Source organism: Acipenser ruthenus, chromosome 13, assembly GCF_902713425.1.
Source record: "Acipenser ruthenus chromosome 13, fAciRut3.2 maternal haplotype, whole genome shotgun sequence".
Lineage (NCBI taxonomy): Eukaryota > Metazoa > Chordata > Actinopteri > Acipenseriformes > Acipenseridae > Acipenser > Acipenser ruthenus.
This window is the reverse complement of record NC_081201.1, coordinates 10,714,202-10,730,441: the sequence shown is the minus strand read 5'-3', so window position 1 is coordinate 10,730,441 and position 16,240 is coordinate 10,714,202. Positions and strand designations below refer to the sequence as shown.

Here is a 16,240-nt window from a genome sequence, read left to right as displayed (position 1 = left end):
TATCCCGCAGTGCATGCACTATTATGTAAGCATCCCCGTGGAAACTCTGCTAAAGTCACTAGCCGCTGCGTTATCAATCCAGTACATTATACCAACACAATACTCACTACAGTTCAACAAACCTCTGTATCTCCTCTTATAACACAGAGTTTGAGGAGGTCAACTAAATTCATGAGACAAGGGAAATAGGGAGGGGAAACTAGCTTCATTTAATTGACGGAGCAAAAGTGGGGTATTCAATTAGCTCTGTTCCTGTTTGCCCCTTTTATCCAACAGCTTCCAGTGTGTCCCCTTTTTTTCTTCCATTCACTAAACCTAATATCTATAGTCTTGCATTATTAATAACAAAATGACTCATACTGCTTATATTGAAAACCACAATTGGCCAGTGCATCAGCACAGGAAAAGGAATATTCTGGGTTTGCTGTGTACATTGGATTAGTGTGGAGTAGTGGTTAGGGCTCTGGACTCTTGACCGTAGGGTCGTGGGTTCAATCCCAGGTGGGGGACACTGCTGCTGTACCCTTGAGCAAGGTACTTTACATAGATTGCGCCAGTAAAAATCCAACTGTATAAATGGGTAATTGTATGTAAAAATAATGTGTAAAAAAAAAATAATTTAATTGTATGTAACAATTGTAAGTCGACCTGGATAAGGGCGTCTGCTATGAAATAAATAATAATAATAATAATTGTGCTTTCTTGGTTTAATATTTGTATTCAGGGCTCCTAGGCAGCCACAGTGGTCATCAGTGAGCCAGCAGTGATCATATGCCTCAAATGATCTCAGAGTTGACGGCACCGTTTTTAAAAGAGATGATTTTTATGACTACAACAAGAGATAAAAACACGTTTTGTTTTGGGGTTTTTTAACAATGAAAACAAAAAAGCTGCTAATAACAATAATAATCAGTAAACAGTAATTATCAAATAAAAATCAAACATCAAAACATGAGCCATTATCGACTTGCTATGTGCCATTTATTGAAATGTTCAATACAACAGAACCTGGGGTTGCCTTCGCAACCACTGCACATTTTTCTTGTGTCTTTTGTTTTCATTTTCGTAGCAGACCCTGCACCTTTGTTGCAGTCTCTGCTTCGCTTGTGTTGGAGGGATAGTCACAAATGTGTGTACACAGCTACTTTGCGTAGGCATTGTAATGGATCTTGCTGCCGCATTGCCTGTACCCAGTGCTGTGTTTTGATAGTATTTCGTCACAGCACTGCCATTTCAAACCAAACAGCTTCCCGTTTGCAACTGGCTTACCTGTAAAGTAGCTGCATGTTCTTTTGTTTGTACAGTTTGTATTGTTCTTGACTCCACATCCTCTTCATCATCATCGCTGAGTGATAAATCAGCATTACTGTCGCTGGTATCAAAATCCTCAGAACCAACTTCACTCCCGTTGCTCATTATAGAAAGACAGCATACGTTGCCATGTTTAGCTTTTACTAAAAACTATATAAACTACAACTAAACAAGTAGAACTAATAATAAAACAAAAAACAATACATTTAAAACACTATATATATTAAAATGAATGGCTTCCCACAATATATCTCAGTCTTCTAAACACCCACAGCTAGATTGGAATCGCTACATGACACGCAATTGGATACAAATGTCACCTGACCCTCCCCCGACTTTCAATGCACATTCCACAGTACTAGCACTGCCTTAGAGAATGAAACCTGAAACACTAGACTGAGAAACCGATCATAGAATAGAATGGAAAACTTGACGTACACAGGTACGGCATGGTACTGTAAGTGGGTTTTCAATTGACGTACGTGCATACGTCATGGTGTTGAAGTGGTTAATAATAAAGCAGTATATAAAAGTTATAGGATGCAAACATATAGCCTAGTGTAAACCACTTTCAGCCTCACTCTGTTCTACTGGTGCCAATATTTCACTATACACAAAAGTTTTCTGTCCCATATCCCTAAAATAAAATAGCTGTAATTGTCGGGTAGGTTTCAAAATCGCCACGCCCACCTGAGTTCAAACACAAAGCAGGTACTAACTGACTTCAATGGTTTCTTTAATGTTTTAAATAAAACGCTTTTCCCTTTTGAGTAGATTTTCGCTCTGTTGCCTCTTCCAGCTGAAGAGTTGAAAAGTCCCACTATATCATTATGTAGCAAGCTATTTGCAATGGGACAACACAGCAGAGTGTGGCACAGCCCTGAGACTACGTCTGAGTCCCTAGCTCTAAAAACCTGTCCAATTACAGTAATAACCCTCAGCATTGATGTATTAACATTGCTGTTGCACAAGCACCTTCATTATAATACAGTGTTCTGTTAGTGCCCTTTTGATGCTTGTCAAACACAGTAGTTTTCAGTGAAATGATCCTACAGCCGAGCTGTATACAGACTAGGTAACCCATTCCATACCCTCACCGCTCTCTGTGTGAAGCAGTGTCTACTTCACCACCATGACTAGGTTACCCATTCCATACCCTCACCGCTCTCTGTGTGAAGCAGTGTCTACTTCACCACCATGACTAGGTTACCCATTCCATACCCTCACCGCTCTGTGTAAGGAAGTGTCTCCTTCAGCACCATGACTAGGTTACCCATTCCATTCCCTCACCACTCTCTGTGTGAAGAAGTGTCTCCTTCAGCAACATGACTCTCATGACACTTATGAGGCAGATTGTTTCAGACCCTGTTGAGACTGCTCATAAATGTTGCTTGTTTTTGCATTTTCTTTTGTCGACGTCGCCCCCCAGGAACGATGTTGGCCGGTAAAATGTCTGTGTGGCCGGTGGATTTTTCCATCCACTAGCCATGGTGGCTAGTGCATGGACAATTTCAAGCCCTGTGATGAGATTATCAATATTAATAACCCACCTCCGCTCAGCTTCCGTTTTACAGCTGCTGGCGGGCTTGACAAAAACACCTATGCTAGAGTACATGATAATAAAAAAGTACTCTCTAATTATCAGTGTAGACACAAATTAATGGATGCTCATGTTTATGTTAGCGGACAATTTTCCTTAAAAAAAACAAAAAAAAAACAGTGTATCGATAGAGGGATCAAGTATCGTATCGTCAAGAAAAATATCACGGTTCACTGTGTGAATCGATGAATCGGCACACTGCTATTTATCACTGGTCCCACTCTTTTGTGTTGAAGATCTTTAAGGTTTTTAGTTTTAAAAATGTTGAATCTGCAGGTATTCCAAATGTACCACTTTGCATCACAAGTTACAGCTGTGCCTGGTACAGTGTCAATATACAATACGATTATAAAATTACTGTCAGGTCATTTTCAAATAAGTATGTTACCGACTAGCCTTCATCTCTTTAGAATAGCTCACCTTTTTATAAGTGGTTTGACAATATTTGAAAAATTGTAAGAAGTGAACCTTCACTGAACTGTTATGTTAAGTAAGTTTTCCAAGTACAGTATTTGAGTAAATGGTAGCAACATTTGTTTGAAATAATGAAAATGACAATGCACTACAGTCAGCACTCGGATATCCATTACCCAAATACATGTCAGTCGCGTTTTACTGCCCTTGTACTAAGAATAAAATCAATCCCCATTATATATATAACAAATTAATGCACTTACCCGTCACACGCAATTTCCGACTCCGTCACCAGTAGAAGGGGATTTTTTTTATTATTATTCTATCCAAACAAAATGATTTTTCCTCTTGCAAATACTAGTATGGTAACACTTGACATGGAATATCATGTATCACCCAAAGTCTTTTGAACCATTGAAGGCACCTGCTATATTATATAACTGAAGGTTTCCTGAATGGCACACCAATATTCATCCTGCCCAGTCCTCTGTGCACTAGTTTCTTGTAAGTTTCATTAAATTTACTTGTAATTTATGACAACCCTCAGTCTTTATTGGCAGCGTACCGCATGTTGTTTGTCTCTGTCTGTAAAGAAATGCTGATGACCACATACATTACAGTACAGGCTGCTCAGCAATTGTTTTTTTGGAGGTTTGCCACTCCTTGAAGACGCAGGATACAACAGTCCCAAGCTGCAGTCCACAGAATTGATGCACCAACCAGATGGATAGAAAAACAGCATTCACCTCAGCTCAGGGTCTTATATACTCTCCACCTCATTACATGATGAAGCAACTTTGCATTAATCCAAACTGAATGGGCCCTGCATTATCAGGCCACACGGAGCGATCTATAAGAACAGTCCAAAGATGTACTAACAACCAATACAATTGTTATCCCTGCAGAAAATTCAATCAACTGCTAGTTAGCTGGTGACCTGAGTTGGGAATATATTCTGCTTTCTTACTGGGTAAACAGCAGGTATATAAAATCACAGACAAGGTTTAAAGCAAATACATTTAAGAGCCTAGAGCGCACACAGCTGCTTTGGGACTTTCCAGTTAAGGGATTTGTAATGGTTTTGCTCTTCTAGGACCACCTTAACCAGCTCAAACTAGCATACACCAGGGCAGCACACTGCTGGGTTTACCTCAGGGAGCGCTCTGATACCACCAGGCTGTACCAAGAGCGTTTAATGACATGGTGGGCAGAGAAGACCCCCACAACTTTATTTGCATCATTATTTTTAAAGGCCTACAGTGGTACATATCTATTTTCATCGCTCTAATTTCATTTTGTTAATTACAACCCTAATGTATTCCGCAAAAGATGCTCTTAGCTTTGAACAACAACCGCTATAACACTGAACTGGGGCATATCAAATGTATTCCTCGTTGTTATTGCAGTATAGCGCTTACCTCCTCCGCTTGCTTGCGCAGCGCCTTCTCCCTCTCGTACTGTGTGAGGAGCTGCTCGTTGTCCTCCTTCAGCAGCTCGAGCTCCACCTCGTGCTCCTGGTTCTCCGTCAGCACCGAGTCCAGGTTCTCGAGCACGTTCACCACCAGCGGCATGAGCTCCTTCACCACCTCCTCGTCATAGCAACAGATCAGCCGCTCGAACTCGCGGTAGATGCTGTTCGCCAGGCCCGACACTCGCTCCGACATCACCGACACAGAGCCGTAGTCATCCTGGTACACCACCTCGTCTATCTGAATCTCTATCATCTTGGCTGGCTTTTGTGGCGCTGCTTCCCACAGTACAGGCGGAGACAAACCCTGGGCTAGCTAGGAGAAAATACACGAACTAGAAATATGTTGTTTGTTTTTGTTTTTAAATGATTTATTATACAATTTTGTAATCAAGTATAGTTCGATTAAATATTTTATTTTGCTCGAATAATTACGAGAGGCAACGGTTTTTCCTGTACAAAATCTTCGAAATCTTAAAGCCACGCGTATTTATTTCGTATATGCAGTAGTTGTAATATATTTAGAATGAACGCATGGGCGGTGACAGCAGCTCCAGATTCCCAGCCCTGCCCTAACCAGGATGCTGCCTTCGTTGGATTTGCAAGATGCTTCCCGTTGCTACCCGTATCGTCTTACCCCAAACAAAACTCAATCTAATGCGGGACGCATTCTAATCAGTCTGTTTGTGTCCATTTTAATGACGATTAAAAAAAAAAAACTAAAGAAAACAATGAAACGTGTCCCCGGATCTATAACAACGCACCTGCCGCTCAACCATGCAATCAAAACATGGACAACAAAAGAAAGAAATAAAACGCTTTCCCGCTTCCCCCTGTCCGAGTGCTCGCCTTCATATGCATTTTGATTTGTATGTCTAGTAAAGCGCTGGGTCAGTGACGATGCCTGTGTATTGTGTGGAATAACAGGGACCCTCCCAGGTTGGCGAGCACTGCCAGCTGACCGCTGCGGTGACGTCACCGAGTCTGCAGAGAGCAAGCTCGAGCAGGGGATGTCTCATCCTGCCTCAACTCTTCTGCACACAAATCTCGACCAGCGAGCGGTTATAAATACAGATACATTTCTGGGTATAAATATGTTTGGTAAAGAACTGAAGAGATGTCAACTGGCAGATGACACCACTATCTTTTTGAAACAGAAAAATACATGTGTACACTGTTGTTTAAATCTGTTTTTTAAATGGTTTGACTGTGGCAGTTGTATGTGTGACATGCTGTACAAATGTGTTGTGGTTTGTTCTTTTTTTCTGCTATGTACTCTACAGTGCTTTGCGATACTTTTGGATAAAAAATGATATACAAATGCCATAAATAAATAATAAATAAATATATCTGAAGTTGCAAAAGCTATTGAGATTGTCTCTATTGTCAATCACAAATTACATGTTCTCTTAGTTTTCTCTATAATGGGATGAAAGTTTAATTTAAGTAAAAATATTGATTCCAAGATATGTAAAATCCTTTATTGGAATATGATTTATTTATTTTAATTCACAATTTTTTAATGCAAATAATTCTTTTTTTATATCATTTGTTTATTTCTTAGCAGATGCCCTTATCCAGGGTGACTTACAATTGTTACATTATTTTTACATACAATTACCCATTTATACAGTTGTTTTTTTTACTGGAGCAATCTAGGTAAAGTACCTTGCTCAAGGGTACAGCAGCAGTGTCCCCCACCTGGGATTGAACCCACAACCCTCTGATCAAAAGTCCAGAGCCCTAACCACTACTCCACACTGCTGCCCCTATATATTTAAGGTTAGTCCAGACAGAGGAAATTGTATTTATACTCTCAATAGCTTTTGCAACTTCACATTTATTTATTTATTATTTATTTATTGCCAAGAAGCACATGACAGCTCTATGTAGTGGTGCTGCAGTTCAATCTGCACATTCTTATTAGAGATCAATATTTGGTTATCTAGATTGGAAGAAAGTTTGGAAGAACCCTATTAGGTATTGTCTCACCAATAAGATTATAGAAGTATCTTTGAACATTGTTCACAGGATCTACCCTACAAAAAGTGTTTTGGCTAAATTTAAAATGTACATAGATTATAATTGTGTATTTTGTAACACTGAAAGAGAAACTGTGCTTCATCTATTTTATCGATGTGTTTACACAAGGATTTTTTGGAACGATACACAGCATTATTTACTGAGAATGTTTGGTAAACAAATGAGATTTGATGGTGTTGATATTTTGTTTTATTTTTCAAAGGAGCATGACATGAAACAGGAGATTACATATGTGATTAATCTTTTGATTATTTTGGGGCAATACCATATTCATGAAATTAAATGGTTAAAATATAAACCAAACTGTACCTTATTTAAAAAAAAGAAGCAGAGAATTCCATCAGCACCATCAAGATGCTTAAAAACAAAAAAGCAAAAAAAAAAAACCTGATATTTTTAGTTTATTTGATTTATTTTCCAATTAGTAATGGTACCCCTGGCGTTGCCTTTGTATTTTAGTTAATAGTTAATATATTGCATTCTGAGGTATTGGATTCCTCTTGTTTTGTATCCCAGCCCATCCAATTGAGCAACACACAAACACGTGACTAATGACCACATCTACAACACATGTACAGGTTATTTTTTATTGAATCAACCTAACAGCCCTTAAACCAGGGGTGCCTAATCCTGGTCCTGGAGGGCCGATGCCCTCCTGGTTTTTGTTCAAACTGTACACTAAATTGATTAATTGGACCAATTAAGCTTCTAATACGGGCTTGATTGGTCCAATTAAGTAATGTAGGGCACAGTTGCAACAAAAGCCAGGAGGGACATCAGCCCTCCAGGACCAGGATTGGGCACCCCTGCCTTAAAAGAAAAAAAACACAACCAGCTGTAGGCTGTGGAGTAGTGGTTAGGGCTCTGGACTCTTGATTGGAGGGTCATGGGTTCAATCCCAGGTGAGAGACACTGCTGCTGTACCCTTGAGCAAGGTACTTTATATAGATTGCTCCAGTAAAAACCCAACTGTATAAATGGGTAATTGTGTGTGAAATAATGTGTATAATGTGATATCTTGTAACAATTGTAAGTTGCCCTGGATAAGGGTGTCTGCTAAGAAATAAATAATAAAAATAACAGATTACCTCAAACCATTCAGGGATACATTGTGATAATCAGCCTGCTTCAGTTGCTGCATATACACGATTTAACACATTTACAAAAGTGTCCATTGTGTGCACAAAGCATGACATAGTCTATTAGATCTGTATACTACCTAAGCCAGGTATACAGTACCAAGCTGCTGAAAGGGCAGCAGTGTGGAGTAGTGGTTAGGGCTCTGGACTCTTGACCGGAGGGTTGTGGGTTCAATCCCCAGTGGGGGACACTGCTGCTGTACCCTTGAGCAAGGTACTTTACCTAGATTGCTCCAGTAAAAACCCTACTGTATAAATGGGTAATTGTATGTAAAAATAAATGTGATATCTTGTAACAATTGTAAGTCGCCCTGGATAAGGGCGTCTGCTAAGAAATAAATAATAATAATAATAATAATCTTTTAAAGGGCCTGTAGCTACTGTCATATCTAAACGCCTTTCATTCACTATATAGGTTGGTCTCCAATGTACAGTTTTGAAAGACATGTTGTAACAAACGTGCTTTCATTTAATTCTGTGCCTTATTCTCAGGATATCTGTTACACTTGGTCCTTTCACCGCAGCAGTGTCTTCTGGGTCATGATACTGGCTAATATCATAATATATAATAACGATTCAATTAGGACCATTATTAGCATGAGTCTACTGTTCATGTAGCAGGACACTAAAGCATGATTGAAAATTGACAAGTCAATTAATGTTTACAATAATAGTACCTAACAAATAATTCCATACATTCATTCATTATATAGGTATCAAATGTGCAGTTTTGAAAGAAACACATGTTCAAGTAAACATATATTTAAATTTTAAAACCTGATATCTGGTACTACACTTGCTTTTAGTAATACTGAAAGAAACTTAAGAAATTCAGTGACAAATGCTTATCATTGAATTGTCATTGAATTGAAATGACCAAGGAAGTAAAACAGCAACAGACTTCCTAGAAGGCAAGGTAAGCAAACTGAGAACTTTCTTTAACCTGTAGCAGCAGAAGTCTGTTTTACAATGAAGGTTCATGCTTTCTAGAACATGCTTTTCTTTCCAAACTGCACATGTTAGACCTCTGTAGCTCATGGAAGCTCAAGTTGGGTACATGTATGGGATTATTTCGTTTGCTACAATTACTTCAATAATAAAGAACCTTGTGTTAGAGCTTTATGAATCTAACACTACATACAAATTAGTAATTCATTGCTTTTAAATAATTTTCAGACCATGTAGCTGTTTTATACAGAGCCGGGGGGGGGGGGGGGGGGGGGGGGGGGGGGGGGGGGTCCCCTCCCAGGCTCCGTAGTTTTAACCTAGCAGTCATGCATTAGTTCCATTCCACTTAAATTAGTATACAAATATAGCACATTGCCTTTAGGGGGCAGTAAAGTAATACCTGGCCATATGAAAAAATAACTGTATCCAAATATACTGCAAATGTATTTCAGATGTAGATAGGAAAATATTCTTTATCCTTTAAAAAATATTTTAGTTTAATGTATGTGAAAAAATAGTGGGGAAGCTATATTTCTCAGTGTGGTCATATTTATTTACATGGATTTCTGGCAAATATTTTAAAGAGTGAAACTATTGATTCAATTAATAATTGCCATTAAAATAATGTATTTATTTTAGAAGGCAAAACCAGCCCCCCTCCTCCCCCAGCCAAAGCCCGACACCTTGTCTGTGGGAACCTGTCTCTGTCGGGTGTGATCCTGTTTTTAACACCTATGCCCTATATAGGGAAAATAGCACCTTGAAAACCAGGATCTTCCACCTGAGTTTTACTTCAGAGTAACTCGATAATTGATTATTTTGACCTGGACTATTTGACTCTGTCAAATAAGTAGTCTTTCTACCCCTGCCACATAGCCCACCTGCTCTGGATAGTATAGAATAAGAAACGGCAATTAATAGTTTAATGGAAATTAGATAAGTGGTATTTAAGTGTTATCATGATAAAGAATATGAAAATAACAGCTTTACAGTATGTGGAATAACTTCTTGTATTCTCAAGATAGATGCAGAAATGTAAGTGTGACATACAGGTAGATGTACAGACCCCATATATCCCCCAAATCTCCTGTCACAAAGACGGCTGGAGTGGGTGGCGTCAGACCAGAGCCAGGAAATAAATTAACAGAGAGATGTGGTTTGGTGAAGAACAGAAAATAAAAGGTTTTAAACACAAAAACACAAGCACAAAACAGGACACGGCACTTGCGCCAAAATAAATAGACAAACAAAACGTACTAAACACTCAACAAACGGTGCACGGAGAGACAAACAAACACGGTGAGTACAACACTTATATTTACGCTTTCTTTCACTATTTAGTTTCTCCTTCTCCACACCCGTTCTCCACTCTCGAACACCCAAAACCTGACTGAATGCTTCGTGTCTCTATATATACTGTTGTGCTGGGATTCAATTACTAATTAATTATTCACTTGAATCCCAGCACGTGAATTAATTCTGTGCAACCCCGTGCTCACATATTACATTTAACCAGCACGTGAAGTGATTTGTGCCCTCCTCGTGCCTAAATATAAATCTACCTTTTTAAATCACACGTGAAACACAGACCCGTTTATATCCCGTGTACCAATCTATACACCAACATTTACACACGCACGCAACATACAACACATAATATGCATACAGGGGCGGGGCACATTGCCACACTCCCCAAAAGCTTATGCTAAACAATGTTAAAACCAAGATTCATCTCAATTTATCCAGCAAGACTGCATCCGCAGCAAGGGATAATAATGCATCAACAGTGGGGGATAATAACGCATCCACAACAGGGATAATAAAAAAAAAAAACGCTCAAGCATTTTGGAAAGTAACCGAAAACACTAATTTCATACAGTATATCAAAAACTAAAGCCCCGAAAAAAACGATTTACATAAAACTCGAAAAAGCCTTACATATGATTCATCGTGCCGGGAAAGACCACCAAAATGCGGATTATTTTTCCCCGAGAGGGGGATGTAATGGGAAAAGTAGATTTAACCGAGTGTTCCTTCGGCTCCACTCTGAGCTGTGGGATATGTGACAGAGAAAGAATGAATCTTGTTTATAAATCTCGCTCCCGACCCTTGAGGGCGCTGTGTAAAGGGAACAGTGTGCCCCGGGTTGGATGGTTTGGCAGTTCATTCCAGGGTCAGTCTTCAAACCAAACAATACTGTAGGTTTGACCGTACAGGACCCTTCAACGTCGTCAGGTGAGCTTCATGAAAGAGGGTCAAGAGTACAGAAATACATTTAAATAGTTTAAATAGAAGGCAAAACCAGCCCCCCTCCACCAGGATCTTCCACCTGAGTTTTACTTCAGAGTAACCCGATAATTGATTATTTTGACCTGGACTATTTGACTCTGTCAAATAAGTAGTCTTTCTACCCCTGCCACATAGCCCACCTGCTCTGGACTTCAGCCATAAGCCAAGTGATGTGTTCTGACAATCTGCAATGTGATCCATGCATTACAATACATGTCATTTTTTAATATAACATAAGATATTCTATTTTTTTTTGTAAATGCAGCAAACAAGACACGCCTCCTCCAAGCACACCTGTTTTTTTATATTTATTTCAAGCTTTTCTTTGTTTGTAGACTGACTACAAGACAGAGATTGCAGTGATTGTGGATTTGTCAAGATGCAAACTCAGTGAAAGCCTAGTTGCTTATTTCTCAATGTACCTGGAGACATCAATCCTTCGTTTTGTTCCACAAATGCAGCTGGGGATATATCAGAAGGAAATATTGAATCTTGAAAGTAGTCATTTTGATTGGAATATGGCAAGCTGCACTCAGATGCACACAGCAAACTAAAATGACAGGTAGGATAACAACTTATGTGCCTAGTATGAAACGTATGTTATATATTCTTTTTTTTATATTACTATTAGAAAAAAAAAAACATTTTGGTTTTACAGGTTTGTATGTACCAGTTTACACATGTTTACACAATAGTGTTCAATGGAACTGTGTCTGTGTATACAACACAGCTCCTGGATGCAGGCACAGTCAGCTGGCAGATGCATACGCTCCTCCATAGAGTACAATGCAGCCGTCATAGCAGAAGTAATGTTATACAGTGGTTTGCAGAAGTATTCACTCCCCTGCAAAGTTTTCACATTTTGTTGGCACCTGAGCGTACTCCACAATGCTTTCAAAATAGACTTTACATGTAGAATCTATACAAACTACTCCACATTGATAAAGTTAAAAAATGCATATAGAGTATAAATATGTAAGATTTACAGAGAAAAACAGATTAATCTCATTTGCATAAGTATTCAACCCCTTTGTTACTGCAGCCCTAAATCAGCTCAGGTGCAATTAGTGAAATGGTTTCAGCCTGTGTGCACTCAAAGTGGTTTAACTTGTAAATAATTTCCCTCAGCTATCAGACTTTCAAGCTGCAAATCACATAGTGATCCAACAAAGCAACCATGAAGACCAAGGATCTTTCGAAACAAGTCAGGGATAACGTGGTAGAGAGGCACAGAGCAGGAGAAGGGTACAAAAAAATTTCAAAGGTGCTGATTATCCCTCTTAGCATAGTGAAGTCCATCATTAAGAAGTGCAGGAAGATGCATCATACCACCCAGACACTACCCAGATCAGGTCGCCCTCCCAAACTGAGCAACCGGGCAAACAGGAAACTGGATCGGAATGTCACTCTGAAGCCAAAAATGACCTTGAGAGATCTGCAAAATTCTTTGTCTGAGATGGGAGTCAGTGTTCACACATCAACAATAAGCCGGTCCCTACACAAAGCTGGCCTGTATGGATGGGTGGCAAGAAAGAAGCCATTACTCAAAAAGCCTCATCTTAAAGCACATATGGAGTTTGCAAAAAAATAATGTAGATGATACTGCAGACGTGGAAACAGGTTTTGTGGTCAGACAAGACAAAAATGTAACTTTTCGGTCTAAATTCCAAGTGTTACGTCAGGCGCAAGCCCAACACTGCACATCACCCAAGCAGGTGCAAAGTACAGACGAATCCTTGAGGAAAACCTGTTTGAGTCAGCCAAGACTCTGAAACTGGGGAGGAAATTTACATTTCAGCAGGACAATGAGCCAAAGCACAAAGCCAAAGCCACACTGGAGTGGTTGAACAAGAAGAGAATTAATGTTCTTGAGTGGCCCAGTCAAAGTCCTGACTTGAATCCAATCGAAAATTGATGGCGAGACTTGAAGATTGCAGTCCATTGGCGATCCCCAACAAACTTATCAGAACTGGAGAAATGTTCCCGTGAAGAATGGGCAAAAATGTCACCATCCTACTGTGCAAAGCTATCCAAAAAGACTCATAGCAGTAATTGCTGCAAAAGGTGCTTCTACCAAGTACTGACTTAAGGGGCTGAATACCAGTAAATTTCATTCTGTTAATTTTCTTTGCAAGTTTTGCTGACATTTAACCTCCTCCTCATATAACAGTGTTCAGTTTAACCACTACAGCTTTGAATAAAAAAAGTTTGTTTGAAAAACTGTGCATATATTATTTGTAATTCAACAAAATGTGACATTATTGGTAGGGGGTGAATACTTCTGTAAACCACTGTATTTTCTTTTTATGTAGTATTAGAAACAACGATTTCAGTTTTATAGTTTTGTGTGTACATGTACCCGTTTACACTTGTACACGGGTATATGTACATACCCGTTTCTTTTGAAATGTATATTTTATTATATTTTTTCACTGTTTGTAGTCATGCTTTGTATGCGTTCATTTTAAAAAATAAAGCCTTTATGTTTAATTTTCCAATTAAATATGGTGTTTCTGCGATGCAAATGTTAGATATGATGTTCATGAATAAAACTTCTCAGTTGTATCCAGTAGTATGTCTTTCATTTTTAAAAATGTATGGGTCACAGTGACCCACGTGGCGGTTCTAGGTAGTTAGAAAATCTGGCGGTTCAAATGTTAAAATACATCCTTAGACTATGTCATTAACACATTATTATTATTCTTATTATATTTCAAAATATATTATAAATCAAATGTAAACAAAATGGCATCACACTTGCATTGCAGTTTTATTAGCATGTCAATGCATTTCAATTTCAGTAATCACATTATTAATATACTTCAAAATATATTATAAATCAAGTATTAATACTATATAAACAAAATGACATCACACTTATATTGCAATTTCAGTAATCGCATTGTTCATAGAATTCTAATTACATTTTAAATCAAAGCAGCGATAGGGTGCCAGTGCAGAGAGTGGAGCAGCGGTGTAGTGTGAGAGAAACGAGGAAGGGAAAAGACAAGGTGAGCAGCAGAGTTTTGGGTGAGCTGGAGCGGACGGATAGCAGGGAGTTGCAGTAATCAAGGCGGGACAGTACCAGGGCCTGAACTTGGAGCTGAGTGGAGTAGCAGTGAGGAAGGGGTGTATTCTGGATATGTTGCTGAGGAAGAAGCGACAGGAGCGTGGCAGAGAAGAGATGTGCTGAGAGTAGGAGAGGGAGGGGTCGAGGGTGACACCGAGGTTCTTGGTGGGAGAGAGGGTGGTGGATTCAAGTGGAATAGAGATAGAGAGATCAGCGGTGGGGGGAGAAGAGAGGGGAGAAGAGGTCTGATTTGGAGAGTTACCAGGATGAGATGGCCAAGAGACAGGTAGAGATATGGGAGGAGATGTCAGAGTCAGATGGGTAAAAGGAGAGGAAGATCTGGGCAGAAATGTAGAAATGATACGAGAAGCCATAGGAGGAGATGAGGGGACCTAGGGAATGGGTGTCGAGAGAAAACAGGAGGGGTCCCAGGACTGAGCCTTGTGGGACACCTGTCAAAAAGAGAGCAAGAGCAAGAGGCAGAGGGTGAGCCAGGACAGGTGGTGGATGGGGAAGGAGGCGAGATATTGAAGTTTGTGGATGTCTGAGTTTGGAGAAGAAGAAGGAGACAAAGTCGTCAGCTGAGATAGAGGAAGGTGGAGGAGGGGGGGGGGGGGTGAAGGAGGGAGTTACAGGGATTATTAGTGGAAGGCTGAATGATAGAGTGGAAGTAGGAGCGTTTGGCAGAGGTGAGTGTAGAAGAGAAGGAAGAGAAGAGTGAGCGATAGAGATCCAAGGCAGCAGGAAGATTGGTTTTCTTCCATTTCGTTTCAGCAGAGTATGAGCCGAGCCGAGCACGGAGGAGAGCCAGGGCTGGGGCAGGGAGGGGAGGGAAGGGGAGTGGCGGACAGGTCAAGAGGTGAGGGGGCAAAGGGAGTGGAGTCGAGGCAAGAGGTGAGGGAGCAGAAGAGGGTGGCGGTAGCTAAGTCTACAGAGAGTTGGGAAAAGGAGTCGATAGAGGGGAGGTGCGAGAGAGTAGCAGAAGAAAAGACATCGGTCCGTCTGTGCTGCTGAAACAACTGGGTTCTGGAAACGAAGTGGCCCACTCTAACGGCGATCGAGTGGATATCCGAGGTTGGAATAGGGTGCACTGCCTGAACAACAGGGAGTTGGTTTCGGGATAGTAGATCCCACCCAGTATAGCAGACAGTTGTGGAAGCGGGACCTCTATTGTGTTAGTGGAGTAACGCAAACTGTTTTTCATGGCAACTTTATTTTTATAGTTTTTGTACATTGTTTGTTTTGGTTTTTGTACGCTGGACTGTATCGTCACGTGGGGTTTCTCTGTGTGTGTGTAAATAAACCTGCACGCCTGCGGGGCGTGTCAAGCCCAGACTTCTATCTCCATCTCCTGTCAATCAAGCAGTGAACATGCATGCACATTAAATCATATTAAAATAACATTTATTGGATTTAAATTGCAATTATAGCATGTACATTTCCAGTAGTTCTCAAAGAAGAGTCTGCTTGTGCTTCTGCTCTGGGTAGGAGGAGTTAGCTGCTCACTGTTGCTGCTGCTTGTAAAAACACAGGCAGATCCTTTGGCTTTTTCTGCCAGCAATTGAGCCACTTCAGCTCTTCTTTTTTTGCTTGCTCGTCAAAATCCAGGGAAGCCTGGAGGCCAAAACAACGAGCGACACTGACAAAAAACATCAGGACTGAGGTTCACACATTGTGATTAAGCCAGTCAAAATGTCAATATCAGCAGGTAATGCTTCAAAATTTTTAGTTAGGTATTTTCTGCTTAACAAAGGTGAGAGACAGCTCCGGGCCTCTCTCAAGTCGCACCTTTGTTCTTGATTATTATAATTATAATCCAATTAAAGTAATTGCAGCAGCATTGTTCCATTAATCTTGCCTATGTTGCACTTCCATTAGCTATATAGGTCTCAAATGTGCAGTTTTGAAAGAAACACATGCTGTAGCAAACCTTATTTCATTTTAAAACATGATATTTG

The 16,240-nt window shown here is 40.0% G+C and overlaps 1 protein-coding gene across 9 annotated transcripts in view; it reads right to left on the bottom strand.

Annotated features, from left to right (window-relative positions):
• The window catches only part of LOC117417980 (C-Jun-amino-terminal kinase-interacting protein 3-like), a 119,799-nt gene extending 114,037 nt beyond the window's left edge, over positions 1 to 5,762 (bottom strand). For all 9 annotated transcript variants that reach the window (XM_059035659.1, XM_059035665.1, XM_059035662.1 and 6 more), the window contains exon 1: positions 4,744 to 5,762. In XM_059035659.1, the coding sequence (XP_058891642.1) occupies positions 4,744 to 5,049 (306 nt within the window). In that variant the 5' untranslated portion in view covers positions 5,050 to 5,762. The remainder of the gene's footprint in view (positions 1 to 4,743) is intronic.
• Between the last annotated feature and the right edge of the window lie 10,478 nt (positions 5,763 to 16,240).